General features: G+C 61.0%; 1 protein-coding gene across 5 annotated transcripts in view; it reads left to right on the top strand.

Annotated features, from left to right (window-relative positions):
• PLPPR3 (phospholipid phosphatase related 3) overlaps nt 1-11,622 on the top strand; it is a 36,381-nt gene extending 24,759 nt beyond the window's left edge. For 2 of the 5 annotated variants that reach the window (XM_073323700.1, XM_073323699.1), the window contains 7 exons: nt 4,332-4,451; nt 5,101-5,286; nt 5,793-5,922; nt 6,495-6,690; nt 6,910-6,967; nt 7,549-7,722; nt 7,954-11,622. In XM_073323700.1, coding sequence (XP_073179801.1) covers nt 4,377-4,451; nt 5,101-5,286; nt 5,793-5,922; nt 6,495-6,690; nt 6,910-6,967; nt 7,549-7,722; nt 7,954-9,255 — 2,121 coding nt within the window. In that variant the 5' untranslated portion in view covers nt 4,332-4,376 and the 3' untranslated portion in view covers nt 9,256-11,622. Of the gene's footprint in view, nt 1-702; nt 1,334-1,489; nt 1,997-2,867; nt 3,076-4,331; nt 4,452-5,100; nt 5,287-5,792; nt 5,923-6,494; nt 6,691-6,909; nt 6,968-7,548; nt 7,723-7,953 lie in introns of those variants that run through there. The other 3 variants (XM_073323702.1, XM_073323703.1, XM_073323701.1) reach the window with 3 other exon arrangements.
• Nucleotides 11,623-12,247: the final 625 nt, after the last annotated feature.

Below are 12,247 nucleotides of genomic sequence, written 5' to 3'. Positions count from 1 at the left end.
CTCCCTCACTCCAGGTAGGGCTCCATAGATAAACAATTGAGGCAAGCCTTTATACCTTTTTGCTACAGGCAATAATGATCACAGCTGCAGTTTGTTTATACATATTCTTACCTGCTATCTTATTTTTCTCAACAAATTCTGCAAAAGTCTACATTCCAATTTTATCAAAGCAAGGTCAAAAAACAGCATCTCAGACAATTTTTCGAACCGCCTAGCACAAGCCCCGCTTCTACGAATCTCGTGCTATTAATAGTAAGGTTAGCCTGTCTTCTGCAGGGCTCTTGCCTAGCACAAAATGACTACTACACTTCCACAGGGAGGAGCCTTTGATCTACTGGTTGGGGTAGGAAGCTGGGCAACAGGACTCCTAGATTCTATTCCATCACTGACTCACTGTGTGGCCTTGTGTGTGGATCACTTCATGCTCTGTGCCTCAGTTTCCGCATCTATAAAATAGGGATGATAATACCAACCCACCACACGGGTGGCTTGCAAGGCCAAAAAAGCCAATATTTATAAAGCTCTTTGAGATCCCTGGATGAGAGATGCTCTAGAAGGGCAGGAGAGTGGGGTGGGGGGAGGTATTTTTTCATGCTTTGTGTGTATAAAAAGATCTACACTTTCCACAGTATGCATCCGATGAAGTGAGCTGTAGCTCACGAAAGATTATGCTCAAATAAATTGGTTAGTCTCTAAGGTGCCACAAGTCCTCCTTTTCTTTTTGCGGATACAGACTAACACGGCTGCTACTCTGAAAAAAGAGGGAGAAATCCTGCCTTCAGGCTCGGGAAGGCAGAGCTGGGTTCGGCACCAGCCCACAGATCCCCGTGGGCAGGCGATGATCCTTAGTAGAGTTCCCATAACCAAGTTCTTCCACAGCTCAAGGGAGGGTCCGAATATGGGGCCTGAGATTTTAGAGAGAACAGGGTCAGAACCAGGCCTTCAACCCCAGCGCCTCTGAACTTGGTGACGTTCTGGATCTGGATCCAGATCCTAACTCCGGTCCCTTCCTAGATGCCCGTCCCCCGGGCTGCGGAGGCCCCGCTGAGCTATAGTAAGGAAGAGAGGCTGGGATGGAGGTGTGCCTGCCCCATAGTCTCTCTGCCAGGCTGAACAGGCCCTAGGGAAGCTGCAGTTTTGCCCCGCCCAGCGAGGGAGCTAGGATGCGAGCATCCCCAGACACAGACTCAGGCAGCCTCCGTGTTGCTAGGTAACAGGGCCAGAGGATTTTGCGATGCCAGTCACGCTGCTGAAGTTCCCACCCCTCCCTCAGGGCCGCGGCGCTTCCTGCAAAGGGGTCTCCTCGTTCAGCGCTCTCCTCCGGGATGGTCAGGCAGGTACCAGGGCCAGCCGCCAAGAGGGAGTCCCAGTTTGGGGCCTGCCAGCTCAGAGCCCGGAGTGGTGTGAGGAGGGGCTCAGACCCAGACCTGGCATCTTCCTTTCTGGGTGCTGCTGATCTGTGGGGAGGGTCCCCGGGGGGGGCGGGGGGGCAGCTGTGGGTGGATTGGGGCAAGAACAGGCTTTGGCTCACCGTTGCGCTGCTCCCACCAGGTGCCCTGTTTGTACCCCCGCTACCTCCAGGGGTCATGCGCCGTGAGCGGCTTCCTGAGCAACCCTGCAGTCATCTGCACCAGCAGGTGCTTTGAAGATGGCACCAGTGCCAAGGATTCCGGGGCCCCTGTCTGGGAACGACCAGTACCCAGTAAACATGGCACTGCCGGGCCTTGTTGGAGGGGACAGCGGGGGGGCTGAAATGCTGCAGATAGAGAAGCTGGGCGTGGGATGGGCTGATGGATGAGTGGACATGGAGCCGGCTGAGAACGGACAAGCTCACTCCAGGCGCAGACTCGTTGGTGGGGGTCTGAGCTGGGATTTGACATGGAAACGGCAATCTGGCTGGTGTCTGTGGTCACGAAGAGACCGTGCTGGCCCGCGGTTCTTGTTTCCACGTGAGAGCTGGGGACGGTGGCCTCTGAAACCTTCGGATCCGGCCCAGGTGGGGACAGTGACTGTATAGGAATGGTGCAGCCTGCCTTTAAATAGCTTGTGAACCCTCAAGTGGTGCCCACCGTGTTCGATATCTGAGTGTGCATGCCACCAGGCCAGGCATGCTTGTGTCCAGTGAACGTGGCGACCTGGGCAAAGCTCTGCCCGTCTGGTTTCTCCATACTATCCTTGTTGTGTAAAGACACAACCGTGGCCCAGGGCTGATCCCAGCTGAGGGCCATCCAGGGGTTCTTATGTGAAGTGAGTTTGGCGGTGGGTCTCCACACGTGCCCAGCCGGCCCTGGGTACTGACACGCTCCGCAGGCAGAGGGACAAAGATCCAGTGGCCCAGGAGTGGGTCCTGGCAGCTGGGGAACGTGTGCCGGGAAGCCAGCTCCGCTGGTTGCTTCCCAGGCCAGCTGTGGCTGTGACTGTCCCTCTGTCTCCACAGGGCGGGGATTTCAACCCCGGGTGGGGGCAGGCAGGGGAGGCCGATGGTGCCAGGCAGCCAGCAAAGCCTGCCGCAAGCCCCCCGCATGGCTTCCCCCCACCACCCCCGGCCAGGAGAGGGCTGCGCCCCTGAGTCCCCCTATCTCCAGCTGCGAGAGGCTGGGGGGGGGGGGGAAGGAGGGGGCACGATCCGCCCCGCCCTGCAAGCAGGTGCTGGGGGGGGGGTGGACTGAGCCGTCCCTGCGCTTCCTCTCCCTTTAAGGGGGGGCAGGTACCAGGACCCCCCCCCAAGCTGTATCCGAGGGGACGCTGATTGCAACCCCCCCCTCCCCAGCTCCTATTCCTGGGCGCCCCCCCCCCCCAGTTCCTTTGTTTCGCTGCCCCGGGCTCGCCATGGAAACCGGGGCAGGAGCCGAGCCGCGCGCACACGCTCCCCCCGCCCCAATTCAGCCCGACCCCCCCCCCCCGCCCGCAGCCCCAGGCTTTGTGCGCGCTCGCAGCCGCAGCAGGATCCGCAGCCGCCCTGCCCGGGCGCCCGAGCGGCTCCAGCGCCCCCGGGGGATCGCGGCGGCCGCCGGAGGGACGCGCTGGGGCAGAAGCGGCCCCGCGGCCCCCTTTGTCCGGGCCGGGGCCGGCGAGGTGAGTGGCCGGGGCGGGGCGGGCACCGGGCTCTTCCCCGCCCCAGCGGCCGGACAAAGGGCTGGAGCCCGGCGGGGGGCGGCTCCGAGTGGCACAGACCCCCCCCCCCCATCCCCAGGCCAGCGGGTCCCACGGCTCAGACCGCTGGGCGACCGGGTGGGGCTGGCTTGGCCCCCTCCCCAAGCCCCCCAGAGCCGGGGGGGCGCCCCCCTGCCCAGCCCCACGGGTGGGCTCCGGCGGTCCCGGCACCGGGTCCGCTTCCCTCGGGCAGGACTTGGGGAAAGTTTCCGGGGGCGTGGATCGCTGGGGGGGGGGCAGCTTGTCAGGGTCAACCCCCCCCCGCTGGCTCCGATGCGAAGGTGCAGCCCGATTCCCTGAGCCTGTCACCCGCATGGGGCGGGGGGGGGGACGGAACACGCCCCCCCGCACTCCCCACGGAGCCTGGCCCCTGTCGCGATCCCCCGCCGCGGCAGCTGGGCGTTTTGTGCCTTGGCATCCGAGGCTGGAGCTGGCACGACGGGGGGGGCCGCTAGGGGGCGCCCCTCCCGCGTATAGCCCGCGGGCTGCAATACAAGCAGGGACCCTTCCACGGGCTGCAGCTAGGAGCCTCAGCCCTGCCCCGGCGGGGCTCTGGCAGGGTTGGGAAGCAAAGGGAGGGGACTCAGACCATACCTGTAACCACCCCCCCTTGACCCCACCTGCTGGCATGTTGAATACAACAGCCTGGCCAAACTGCAACCTGCTGCAGCCTCAGTGTCTTGCAGGGATCCGGAGAACGGGCAAAGCCGGACGCCCTGCAAACAGGTCCTGCAAGCTGCGACCCCAACCAGGCCCTGGGCTCCCCCCCAGCTCCCCCTCTTCGGGCCAGGATGGTGGATTCAAGGCACCCCTTGTTTTGCCCTTCTCTCTCGTAATCGCCCCTCCCTGCCCGCATGCCGCCCTGCTTTTTACCCCTCACACCCCCACCCTCCTTTTCCAGCCTCCCCAGAGCAATGCAGGTGAGGTGGCTGGATCCTTCCATGCAGCCAGCAGTCATGCACCATTCCCTACAGTGCCTCCTGCTGGGAGAGGCTGGGACTGGAGTTCCTGGGAGTCCCCTCCCCCCCCGCCTGCAGTCAGCACTCCTGCCCTCCTCGCTCCAGTGCTGGGTTGGTCCTGGAGTAACTATGATCTTCCCCCACGGACAGCACTCCTGCCCCACCCACTTCCCCTTGAGTGCCACTAAACTAACGCTTGCCGTGTGTCTCGTTGCCTAGGCTGACCCAGGCGAGCCCCCGTCGCTTGCCCCTTGAGCTGACACCATGATCTCCCCAAAAGAGAAGTCCAAGGCCCCCAAGGATAGCATGACACTCCTTCCATGCTTCTACTTTGTGGAGGTGAGCAGAGGCTTTTCAAGGGGACCCAGAGCACAGCAGGGTGGGGGCGGGTGCTGCCTTTTGAGCCCCATCCCTGCAGCGAGGCGGAAGCCGAGTGTGTCGGGGGAATGTGAGATGCTTTCTCAGGAGCCAGCTGAGCCCTGCAGGGGCTGAGGACGGGGAAATGGGAGATGATTCCATTTCTGGGGCTGATTCTCAGTTACTCCTTTCCTGTGCCTGGGGCCCAGATGGAAGAGTGTTAAGGTGGCTTTAATCTGCCTTTGTCCTTCCTTTACTTTGAGGCTGTGGATGGGTCTGCTCAACCCATGGTGTGGATGGGCAGAGACGCTAGGCCTCAGGGGAGGAATTAACAAGACAGAGTGTCTGCTTAACATTTCTATTGCAGCAGCCACTAGAGACTGGAGCCTGGTTGTGACAGGTGCTGTACAGACACATAGGAAAGAGACTGTCCAATGGTTAGAGCAGGTGTGACTGGGAGTCAGGACTCCTGGGTTCTATTCCCAGCTAGAGGAGGGGAGTGTGGTCGTGGAATGACTGGGAGCCTTGAGGCCTGTGAAGGCAGGTCTGTAGGGTGGCAGGGGGATGAAACTGAGCCCACTGGACCATGCTCCTGACCCGCCTCTTTGCTTCCTTCCTGCTCCTCGCCCAGCTCCCGATCGTGGCTTCGTCCATCGTGACGCTGTATTTCCTGGAGTTGACCGACCTCTTCAAGCCAGCCAAGGTGGGGTTCCAGTGCCACGACCGGGCCCTGTCCATGCCGTACGTGGAGACCAACGAGGAGATGATCCCCCTGCTGATGCTTCTCAGCCTGGCCTTCGCTGCTCCTGCTGCCTCGGTACGTAGCTGGGGCCAAGCCCGGGGGGGCTTCTCTTTCCGCCTGGGCAGGAGGGCTGAGACAAGGGGGCAAGGGAAGGGAGAGACCTGGAGGAACCTTCTGAAGAGGGGGGTGGGCAGATTCCGCCTGGCCTTGAATTCACCTCCCTTCTTCAGAGACTGCAGGGGCCTGTACAGTTCCAGGCACAGGCTACGGCAGCCCAAACTTGTGCCCCTTCTTCATAGGCCCCTCTGCCCCAATGCCCCCAGCACCAGCCACCTGGTACGATAGGGCAATGGTAGAGTGTGCGGGAGGGGGATGTGTGTTGTGTTGGGAATGCAGTAGCTGGGAGCTCCCTCCACAGCCAGCGCTCCTGCCCCGCTCCCTACAGCGTCCCCTGCTGGGAGAGGGTAGGACCTGCCCTTGTGCCAAAATCTCTACATTTATACCTCTTGCTCTGACTTGCCAACACACCCTCCTGCCTACAAGCCTGTGTGGCCCACACTGAGTTCTGCTCTTCCCCCCAGATCATGGTCGGGGAAGGCATCATCTACTGCCTGCAGTCCAAGCTGAAGGGGCGCAGCGGGTCGGAGGGGAGCATCAACGCCGGCGGTTGCAACTTCAACTCCTTCCTGCGCAGGACTGTAAGGTTTGTGGGTAGGTTTTGCCGCAGTCCTGGCCTGGAGCCTTTCAGTTCTTCGTATCTGGGGGGATCCTCCTTCTGAAGCTGCCTGGGGCCTGGATGAAGAGGGGGGGCGGCCATGGAGGAGCCTGCATGGGAAGCATGTGCAGCTCGGAGCGTGACATCCAGCAGCATGGAGATCAGTGTGGGCTCCAAAGCCCACGTTCATCCTCAGCGTTAGTGTCTCTCTGGTTGCCCCTGCCACGTGGATGCCCTTGGCCTCTCTCCCCGTCATGGGCCCGTTCCACTGCCCTTGTGCTGTAGGCTTTGTGGCCACCACCCCAGTGGTGGCTGCATTTCACTGGGATTTGAGTCTGCGCCGTGCTTGGGGAGGGAAAGTGCTGTGGAAATGGAAAATGTTTATTGCCCTGTGGGGCTTCCACACCTGGCCTTGACCCAAACCTGGGAGGGGCGAGGCAGGTGGGAGGGGGATTGGGAAAATGGACAGAGGGGCTGGGGGGAGAGGCAGGTGGGAGGGGGCAGAGGAACATCGGTGACTTCCCGGTGGCTGAGGCTCTAATCCATGACCCGCTCATGGTTTCCCCAGGGGTCCACGTGTTCGGACTCTGTGCCACCGCCCTGGTGACTGACGTGATCCAGCTGGCCACCGGCTACCACGCCCCCTTTTTCCTGACGGTCTGCAAGCCCAACTATACGCTGCTCGGGATCTCCTGTGACTCCAACCCTTACATCACCCAGGACATCTGCTCGGGCCAGGACCAGAATGCGATTCTCTCTGCCAGGTACGTCCCGTGCAGTCCAGAGCCAAAGGACTCGGCTTGAGGGACCCTGCCCCCGACGGCCCCAAAGGAAGGGAGTACAAGGCTGTCTCTTCTCACCCACACCCCGCCGGGCCCCGCTGCATGTATCATGCTGGGATCTGGCCACCCACCGTGCCGCAGCAAGGTCTCTGCCAGCACTAGCCCAGGCTGCTCGAGCTGTCCTTTGCTTCCCTTTTGCAGGAAGACTTTCCCGTCCCAGCATGCCACGCTGTCAGCTTTCGCCGCTGTCTACGTGTCGGTGAGTTCACCCGCCTCTCTCCTTATCTCCCTGACTTGCAACCACAGGCTGATGCAAGCAAGTATGTGAAGTCCACAGACACGTGCCTGCCTCCATGCTTACAGTTCGGTCCCTCACCATGCCCCGTACAGCTCCTTCCGCAGGCAAGCCCCCTCACTGTACGCCCCCCCCAACACACACGTGCTGCTCCACACACATGCAAACAGCTTTGGTGCACCCCCCATGGATACATGCACACAGTCCCCTGCCTTATGCAAATGCAAACACACCTACGGTGCCCCCCGATACAATCAAATGCCCCCTCAACACGCACCCATGTGTGCAAACACACAGAGTGCTTTGCTCTCTCTTTCTCACACACACACGCAAAACAGCATACAGCTAACATAACCCTCACCCTCCTGGGACTAGCCGAGGTGCCCCCGTGAACCAGAAAGGCCTGGGCAGTCCATGCAGGGAGGGGGGTCACCCACCAACACAGGAGGTCGCATCCTTGGCTGCCCAGCCAGCCCCGTGCATTTGATGGGCCAGCGCTCGACCCGTGGCTCTGACAGGCCCCCGCTCTCCCCTCCTCTGGCCAGATGTATTTCAACTCCATCATCTCAGACAGCACCAAGCTTCTGAAGCCTATCCTGGTCTTCGCCTTTGCCATCGCTGCCGGCGTCTGCGGTTTGACCCAGATCACCCAGTACCGCAGCCATCCTATCGACGTCTACGTGGGCTTCCTCATCGGCTCGGGGATTGCCGCCTACCTGGTGAGTTCACGCCCCCGGTGGGGGGGGGGGGAGCCAGGCTCAGGGAGCTGAGCTTAGAGCCCCTGCTGAGAGGAAGGGCCTTTGCGTCTCCCTCCAGGGGTTGGTGTCAGTCACTGGCATTAGGAGTGATGGAAGCGCCCTAAAAGTGGGGAGCCCACGGGCGCCCAAACTGTGATTGGATGGCTGCCATGTGGTCTGACCCCTGACCCCTGAGCTTTCTCGCCCCCTCAGGCGTACCACGCCGTGGGCAACTTCCAAGCACCGACCGAGAGGGCCCCGGCCAACCCCCCCACCAAGGACGCCTTGCGGGCCCTGACCCAGCGCGGCCACGACTCGGTGTACCACCAGAATAAGTCGGTCAGCACTGACGAGCTCAACCCCCAGACCCGGCTGGACGGGGTGAACCGCCAGGTCCAGCGGGAGAAGAACTCCCTGGGCAGCCTGAAACGGGCCAGCGTGGACGTGGACCTGCTGGCCCCCCGCAGCCCCATGGGCAAGGAGAACATGGTCACCTTCAGCAACACCCTGCCGCGGGTCAACACCCCCTCCATGGACGACCCCGCCCGGCGCCACATGACCATCCACGTGCCAGTAGACGCCTGCCGCTCCAAGCAGCTCATCACTGAGTGGAAGCAGAAATCCCTGGAGGGCCGGAGTATGACGCTGGCCGAGGAGGCCAGCGGGCACGCGAGGGCTGGCTCAGACTCGGTAGGCGCGGATGAAGAGGAGCACGTCCCCTCCTCACTCTACCCGACAGTGCAGGCCCGCACGGCTGAGCGGGCCGCCATGGGGCCCCGGGTTCTTATCCAGCCCCGGCCAGGGGCGTCCCAGCTGGTTCACATCCCCGAGGAGAGCCAAGGCACTGCCAACATCTCACCCACCAGCAGCTCGGCCGTGCGGGCCAAGTGGATGATGATGGCGGAGAAGGGGGCGGGCCAGCGGGTGGCCAACCCGCCTCGGCTCATGCAGGTCATTGCCATGTCCAAGCAGCAGGGCCTGGTGTCAGTCACCCCCAAGCACTCGGAGACCTCCTCGTCCTCCACCAGCTCCGACTCTTCCCAGTACCGCTCGCCGTCAGAGCGGGACAGCTCCAGCATCATCACCATCGATGCCCACGCCCCGCACCACCCTGTGGTGCACCTCTCCTCCGGCAACGGGCCCTGGGAGTGGAAGGTGGCCCAGAAAGGCTCGGATGGGCAAGAAGCCTACGAGCTGAACGAGATGGGCAAGGATTACCGGGGCTTCCGGCCCACCAGGAGCGCCGGCGTCTCCCCAGGCTCCTCCGTCAGCGACATCGAGCAAGACGAGCCGCGCTACGGCAGCGTGGCCACCATCAACGTGGCGACGGGAGGGGGTGGGGCGGCGGAGCGGGGTGAGGGCATGCCGGAGAACGTGCTAGGCCCCACCAGCCGAGAGTCCACCCTGCGGAGGAAGCCCACCAGCCTCACGGTCAGCGAGAAGGACGGCCACACAGACAACGAGGCGGAAAACTACTACAAGAAAATCCAAGCCAACCGGAGATTTAAGGAGTAATTCCCTCCCCAGCTTCCACCCCACCTGCCCCAACCCAGGGCAGCTGTCCAGAGCGGGGTACCTGCCTCCGTGGGCGTCTCCACTGCTGAACTACACAATCAACGCACTCCATGTGTTGCGGCTTTGGGAGAAGGCCAGGACCGGGGGGGTGCGAGCATCCCGTCTTCGGGGGGCCTCCAGGGATTTCTATACAGCACCCTCAAAGCGGAGCAGCACATGGAGAAGATGTTGTGAGCGCCGGATGGGAGGGGTGGACTAGAAGATGCAGGGACTGCAGAATTCTTCTCTAAGGCGTTAAAACAACAAGCCCTCCGTGAGACTCCAAATGTCCAACCAGGGGAAGAATTTTCCGTGTTTATTTATTTGTTAACCAGGTGCTGACGGGTCCCGGGAGGGTTTTAGTTTATTCGGATGTTGCAATGGTGGGGTGGGAGAGAATGAATGACCTTGACAGTCAGGACCCAGGAGTCCTGGCTACCAATTGAGGGAACTGGCTCCAGCCTTGCATGTGGATTTGTTTGCCTCGCTCGTTGGGAGCTGGTAGCCAACGGATCCAGTCGCCAGCGGCTACCTGGATGGCGTCCTGTGTCACGTCCTCCTCCGTCTGTTTTATTTGCAGGGGGGCATGTCCGGCCACCAACTGAACTCCTGGCCACTGTCGGACTCTGTAAATAGCTCCCTGGTTGCGTACGCGGTGAGGAAGGGGTATTAGCCAGGGCTTAGAGGCTGCCCCGAGATTTTTCAGGGGCCTTTTATTCAGGTGTCAGTGCTGGCCAGTCCACGCCTTGCCCTCTGTGCTGAGCCGCACAGAGATGCCGAGGGACAATTGACCCTCACCCCTTGTACTCCCTATGGGCGGTCAGAGGAGGCTGACAGACTAAGCTTTCCAGGGGGCACTTGGCTTAGCCGCCCATTAGCCAAGGGCACCTGGATAAATAACCCTCCGTGCTTTGCTGCGGCTACCAGGCTGCTTAGTCCTGCTGCCGCTTTACCACCCCCCTCCTGGCACAAGTGTGATACAGGGCACAAGGCGTCCCAGGCCGGATCCTGGCTTTGGAAGAGCAGCCCTGTTCAATTAACAGACGGCATCCGGGCTGCGGATGGGTGCAACCTGATTGCGCTGATTAAATTGTCTCTCGTCTCGCTGTCCCTTGGGCGAGACAGCGACCAGAGCTGCCAACGCAGGGGGTGGGGGGGAAGCTTGCACACCAGCTTTGTGATTTGAGCTGGTGGGATTTTATTTATTTATTTTTTAAATAGCGCGGGAAAGTTTGATGGCATCTTCGTGATGCTTTTGTCGTCATTGGCCCCCCCCCATTAAAAACGGCCCCCGTTTCCCCTGGTTCCCCACCGAACCCAATCCACAGTCAAGCTGGCCACCGCTTAGTCGCCGTGTGGGCCTGATCCCAAGCCTAGCGACATCTTCCAGCTATTGACTTCAGTGGGCTTTTCAGCAGGGCCCCTGTGTGGCCCAGGCAGGAGACGGCAATGGGACAGGGGAAGGCGGAGGGACAGGAAATGGGTGTCATGTCCCCCCTGGCTCTAGCCAGCAGCTGTGTGAGACCCCGTGGCCTTTGCGTGGCCTCCAGGCATCTGTCTCCGTAGCCACAACGGCTAACTGGTCAGGAGCGGTGGGAGAGCTGTGAGCTGGAAGGCCGGTGGGTGAACGGGAAGCATGCGTACAGGGGTGGAGGGTGGGTGTTTGCATAAGGGGATAAATACACTCTAGAGAGATGGGGTGGTCCTAGCTGGGATCTGTGCCACTGGGGAGGAGGGTGCGGGGAGCTAACGCTGGGGGGTCGGGGGAGGGGAATTACACAGTGGAATAACAGGCCTAGATCCCTTACATTGCCAAATGCTACCGGTGCTATCAGCCAAGCTCATCAAGACAGGGCATGTGTAGATCCCTTCAGCCCAGGCACTCCTTCGTCCCTCGCCAGTCCGCTTGGAAGGGGTGCAATTAGAAGGGTTCCTCTGATCCTGCAGCGCTCTTCCATTTCTCATGGGCAGCCACGTTTCTGGCTCGCCGAGGAACTTCAAGGGAGAGCGGTGAGGATGGATCCCTGCTTGGTCCCCCAGCAGCGGGCGAGACAGGGCGCGTCCCCCCCCTTCGAGGGAGCTTCGTGGCTGCTGGAGCTTGGGGAGGGGAGTTACTGGTGTCATGGTAGGAAACTGACCCAGAGATGCAACCTCTGCCATTCCTTACCCCGCTCTGCAGGGGTGGGAGCACCGGGGCTCCAGGAGGGCTGGATCAGGTTGGAGGGGGAGGGAACACCCCACCACTAAACCAATCCCCAAACTGTAAATGCATCTGTCAGGCAATGTCTGAACCTGCTGTGTTTGTAAGGAAATAAATGAATGAACCTGTGTCTCTCTCCACATCAGCCTGGCTGGGGCGGGAGGGCAGAGTCTGTTGTCCGGCAGATCAGTGACTGGAAACCTTGTTAAAATTCCCTTGCCCCAGTATGGGAATTTCCTGCCTGCGATGGAGTCGTCTCCTGCCCCCCATCGCTCTGCCTGCTGCTCCTTGCCCTTGTGCAAAGTCGCGACTTGCCCCTGGTTCGCATGAAAATGTTTCTCAACAGGGACATTTTTGCACTGGGAATCGGAACCGACTGTGCCCTGCGACCTGTGCTTTCATAAGAGAGGCAACCCCTGCATGAGTCCCCCCATCTCGCCTGGCCTCACCTCACTGTCTAGGCCACCACGCTGGGCTGGGCTGGCCATATACTCAATGGGCATCATTCTGGGCACTGCTGTGGCATCTCCCATGGTGCAAAGCAACTATAAAACTGGGCAAACTGGCCCGCAGGAAATTCCACTAGCACGGAGAGAATCTGTGAGTGGCACAAGGAGGAAAAGAGTCCTGAGTCCCCAGCCCTACTTTAACCACGAGCCACTCCCCCTGCAGAGCTGCAAATAGGCCCCAAGCGTCTTGATGCCCACTCCCCTTTTCTTTAACCCCATTAGCCCCCACCCATTTTCTTCCTCC

The sequence above is a fragment of the Lepidochelys kempii genome, chromosome 25 (genome assembly GCF_965140265.1).
Source record: "Lepidochelys kempii isolate rLepKem1 chromosome 25, rLepKem1.hap2, whole genome shotgun sequence".
NCBI lineage: Eukaryota > Metazoa > Chordata > Testudines > Cheloniidae > Lepidochelys > Lepidochelys kempii.
The sequence above is the reverse complement of the archived record's forward strand: the minus strand, read 5'-3'. Positions and strand labels throughout refer to the sequence as shown.